This window comes from Penaeus vannamei, chromosome 25, assembly GCF_042767895.1.
Source record: "Penaeus vannamei isolate JL-2024 chromosome 25, ASM4276789v1, whole genome shotgun sequence".
Lineage (NCBI taxonomy): Eukaryota > Metazoa > Arthropoda > Malacostraca > Decapoda > Penaeidae > Penaeus > Penaeus vannamei.
This window is the reverse complement of record NC_091573.1, coordinates 172,501-177,500: the sequence shown is the minus strand read 5'-3', so window position 1 is coordinate 177,500 and position 5,000 is coordinate 172,501. Positions and strand designations below refer to the sequence as shown.

Below are 5,000 nucleotides of genomic sequence, written 5' to 3'. Positions count from 1 at the left end.
AATGTTAATTTTTTTGGGGTGTCTCATTTATGGGACACCCGTCGCTAATGACTCTGAACTGACCATCACACTACAGAACACATTCCCAAAAACAAATCTTACTAGAAGAATAACTAAAAATAAATTAAAAAAAGTACAATAGCACTCATAATACAAAGCCATTATAGCAGGATTCAAGACAATATACATAATCCTACTTGGCTACTCACTGTCTAAATTGTCTTAATAGTTTTTATTCACGTTTTAATCTAAAATTGTAGTACTTATTAACTTTAACATACATCAACAGTAATCAAACCAACCATTGTAAACTGGTATTAAAATCTTACTATGAAACCTGAAAGTAACAAGCACTAACACACTACAGAGCAACAGCTTTCCTAGTATTGAAGCAGTGTGGATCACTAAACTTACTCATTAATGACACAAATGTCTCTAAATATGTTCGTTAAAAAGTGAAAAATAAAACCCACAGAATGTCAACTTAACCTCTTACATGCATTTATCAATAAGGCTAGTAATAAAACATTGTCAATATTACTGTCTAATACTGTAGACATCAGCAGGAAAAGTCCTTTACTTGTCTATTTTAACTTGTGTAAGGAATCCTGATCCTGCACATCTAATACATATACAACACTTCTACATAATATGACCTATTGTAATCTTTTATATTATGAATATTTGTATAAGACATATGAGTAAATATGCTTTACAAGGTGACTTGCCAAGTAAAATTATATAGTCTACAATACCTCCCATCATAGCAATAATGCTTATAATAACAACACTCATAATTATTGGAGGAAAAGGTCTCAAAAGCCTTACCCCTTTTTCTGCCAGAAGGTCTCGGAACTGCTTCATGCGAATTTCAAGTGGCACTATTGCTCTCTCTCGGGCTGCCTTGACCTCAGCCTCTATAGCAGCTTCCTTGCCAATGTCTATACGCTTCACATCTTCTTTGACTTGCTGCAATGATCATGAGAAGAAAGGTGTTCAAAAACCCTACACTTAATCAAGATGAATAATTTTCTTTGTGAAACAAATCCCAACACAACAAAAACAAAAACATTCAATAAAAGCAGACACCATCCAACTCACTCACAGTACTTTCCACATTTTCCTTTTCATCATCATGCTTTCACACTCCTTCACAATCTCTTCTGCATTGATTCACCCATACACTCTTTCTTTCCAACTCACACTAATGATGGCTGGCTGAGTAGTGGCCACAGCTGAGGTTATGAGCGTCTGATCAGTGCGTGCTTTCTTGGTAGCAGGCTCATCTTTTGAGGGTTCTTCAGCTTTGTTCTTAAGTCCGACCACCTCAGCAGGAGGATTGTTCACCATCTTCTCAACATCAGGTCGATCCATTAGATCTGGTGGCTTCTCCCAGACTGAGGTTCTAAAACAAAATACAAAAAAAGGTTATGAAAAATGAATGAACTGTGTGTATTCAAGGTTTTAATAAGGCAGGCCCTTCTGTACAAGAGTAAGATCTGCCAAGTGAAAATAAATATTACTGCAAATTTTATACTGAACAAATTACCCATTTTTACACCTGACACACATTTGTATACAACAGATAATCTTGTACACAGGATATTTCATCTGAACCTTTTTATAGTTATATGTATCAAATCTAATGCTTTATACACAAAGACAGCTACTTAATTACATATAAAAATTCTAAAATACTCCCAAAAACTGGAAGAATTTTAGAAAACTTACTTAGTGGTGGGGTTGTAGTAAAAGACCCTGCCATCTCCTGTCCATACAACACACCAAGGGGTTCCAGACACAGGCTGAGAGGACACTGGCCGGCTCAAGTCCTGCTGGCTCTTTTGATCATCTGCATCTGCATCCTGAAAGCACTCATAAAAATATCAATCATTAAAGAATGTAAAGGCAAAGTAAAAAAAAAAAAAACCTAAACAATCCACAAACTCGACATGACATGAGTCAGCTTCACAACTTCCAACTGCAAGATAAACAAGAACAAATACTTTTCATTAGTCAACTGTTATTACCTTTGAATCATCATTATCAACCTCCATGGGGGTGTCCTTGTTATCTGGAGACTCTGCTCTGTCCCCATTCACCTTGGGTGCAGTAGTCTCCTGTATGGGCTTAGTTTCTGTGCCTGGTGCTCCTGGGCCAGAACTGACTGATAATGTGATGCCCTGTGCAAGTGCTAACCTTGCCGCTGTGGAAAAAAAAGCAGACGCGATTACTAATTAGGAAGTTTTAATTGATAAAAAGGTATATATTAGTTGCTTTGACAATACTGTAGTTATAGCCCAATGCACTGTGAGCACAAGAGACATTGGGGATAGTTGGGTTGGGTTGGGGGGAGGGGCTGTCAAATATGAGTTATACCCATTTTCACATTCAAATATGAATGTAGAATTACCCATGCGAATATAAGCCTATGTAACGAAAAACTCTAGCCACTCTCATATGCCACTGACAACTTCTACACAGATGTATTTATCCCCTACTTGAGTGAAACTCAATCTGTATTTTGATAAGACATACTGAAATACATCATGGGAGGATGAAAGTGTCTTGTAGTAGTAAATTCCTCCCAATGTGGAAGATGTATGATGAAAACATTAAAGAAAATCTAAATATTATCCAACAATTTCTCTTTTTTATAATAGATGTGGTAGATAGGATCGATTTTGACAATCATCATCAATATAACTTTAGGGTTCCAAAATAATGTATGAGCAGTGGTGAGTCCATCTCAAAAAATAAACAAACGCCACTCATTTAGATGAGCCCTGTGGCTGCATAGCGAGCCTGCTGAGAGCTTGTTTTTCTGCATAGGAAATATTTTACATTTTTGGGGTTCATTGGATAAAAATGTAGCTGTATTTTGCTAAATATAAACAACTGAAAACTATAAAGACTAAAAATCCCACACACTATGTCTAATACCTCTATAAACCCATTAGATATAAGCCTATAAAGAGGCAGTTTTTTCCTTACTTCAAGAAATGAAGCCTCCATAGGATACAAACAGTAGCAATTTCAAGGTCACTCAGTAACAACAAACCACTTGTTTCTCATAAAAATCATGAGAATCATGAAAATAATAATAGAATAATGATAATAACTAGAAGCACTCAGAGAGAGCATACCTCCGCCACAGTAATAAGGTCACTGATGCAATAAAATCATTCACACTTAAAGAATTATGTTAAAAAAAACTTTCTCATGTACATAGGCGACATCCGTAAACATAGCATCCTTGGCAGAGGCAAGGCAATATGGGTAATGATGTAATCATTCAAAAAATGACTGGATCCAGATCACTGTCCAGATCACCACCAACATTTAATGGAATATGAGTTAGGCTAAGACACACCTCTGGTAAAATTCAGAAAAATCTATTGATAACTTTTTGATTTACTCTGCTAACAAACGAACAAATAACATCCGTATTGTCAACAAAATTTAATAAAAATAATTTGGTTAAAACAATAAAAAAAATTCAGAAAAATCTGCTCACATTTTGAGTTCTCCTGTTAAACAACAAACCAACCAATCAACCAACACAAACAAAAACATAACTTCCTTGACAGACTTATAATAATAGTAATAGTAATAGTAATAGTAATAGTAATAGTGACAGTAATAGTAATAGTAATAGTAATAGTAATAGTAATAATAATAATAATAATAATAATAACAACAATAATGACGATGACGACGACGACGATGATAATAGTGATAGTGATTATAACAATAATGATAATACTAATAATGATAATTCTAATAATGATAATAATAATAATAATGATAATAATAATGATAATGATAATAACAATATTAATGATTATAACAATAATCATGATAATAATAATAATGATAATTATAATAATGATAATAATAATAATAATGATAATAATAATGATAATAACAATAATAATAATAATATAGTGATAACAATAACAATAACAAAAACAAAAACAAAAACAAAAATAATAATAATAATAATAATAATAATAATAATAATAATAACAACAACAACAACAATAAAAACAACAAAACAAAATCATACAGATGTTGATGAGAACCAAGCAAAGCAAAGCCAGGCATCCCGACTCACCTTCCAAATCCTTCATGGCCTGCGGCTTCTCCCAAACAGATTCCAGAGTTTTAGAATTGTAATAGTAGCTTCTGCCATCTGGGGCCTTGTGCTCTGTCCAGTGGGCTGCCTGGGAAACCATCTCAGGGTCTAGGTTGGAGTCGTCTACTGAAGACGAAGGTGCGCCCTGTGTCACAACAGTTGTGCTACTTTGAACCACGATGGCAGAGCTGTTGTTTGTCACCGAGCTCTCGCTGGTGGTGGTACTGCCGCTAGGGCCTGTGCTGCTACCCTGGGTAAGAGAAAGGGAGAGATTATTAAAAAATAAATAAATAAAATATAAGAAAAAAGGTAATTCAACTATACCCGGTCAATAATGTAGAATAAAGTAACATTATCACATAGCAAGATAAATGAACTCTTTCTTGCATCATATCTACATATAGAGCTATACAAGTAAGCCCAAACAGAAACAGACTAAGGCCTATGTACAACATAGCATGTGGGTCAACTCACATCAGGCCCTGACAATGATTCTGGCTCATGCTGCTGCTGTTGCTGCTGCTGTGGTTGCTGCTGCTGCTGTTGTTGCTGCTGTTGCTGCGGCTGCTGTTGCTGTTGCTGCTGGTGGTCACCCATGGGTCCTGGCATCCCCCCCTGGGGCATCCCTCCCATGCCTGGAGGGGGCATACCCCAGCCAGGTGGTCCCATGGGAGGACCTGGGGGTATGCCATGCCCATAGCCATTCCAACCAGGACCAGGACCAGGGCCAAAACCTGCCCATGCCAGAGGAAACAGTTGAAAACACAGAAAAAGTAATACATACTCTTGGTTACATTTCAGAAATATAGGAAAACTCAAAACTAAAACAAAATAAATCTTATGTCTAACAAAAACAACCAAG

The 5,000-nt window shown here is 35.9% G+C and overlaps 1 protein-coding gene across 5 annotated transcripts in view; it reads right to left on the bottom strand.

The window, feature by feature from the left end:
• The window catches only part of LOC113804581 (transcription elongation regulator 1), a 41,996-nt gene that overhangs the window by 13,643 nt on the left and 23,353 nt on the right, over window positions 1-5,000 (bottom strand). For all 5 annotated transcript variants that reach the window (XM_070138984.1, XM_070138985.1, XM_070138986.1 and 2 more), the window contains 6 exons: window positions 4,613-4,872; window positions 4,118-4,388; window positions 2,031-2,206; window positions 1,732-1,865; window positions 1,204-1,405; window positions 829-969 (listed from right to left, as the gene is read on the bottom strand). In XM_070138984.1, the coding sequence (XP_069995085.1) occupies window positions 829-969; window positions 1,204-1,405; window positions 1,732-1,865; window positions 2,031-2,206; window positions 4,118-4,388; window positions 4,613-4,872 (1,184 nt within the window). The remainder of the gene's footprint in view (window positions 1-828; window positions 970-1,203; window positions 1,406-1,731; window positions 1,866-2,030; window positions 2,207-4,117; window positions 4,389-4,612; window positions 4,873-5,000) is intronic.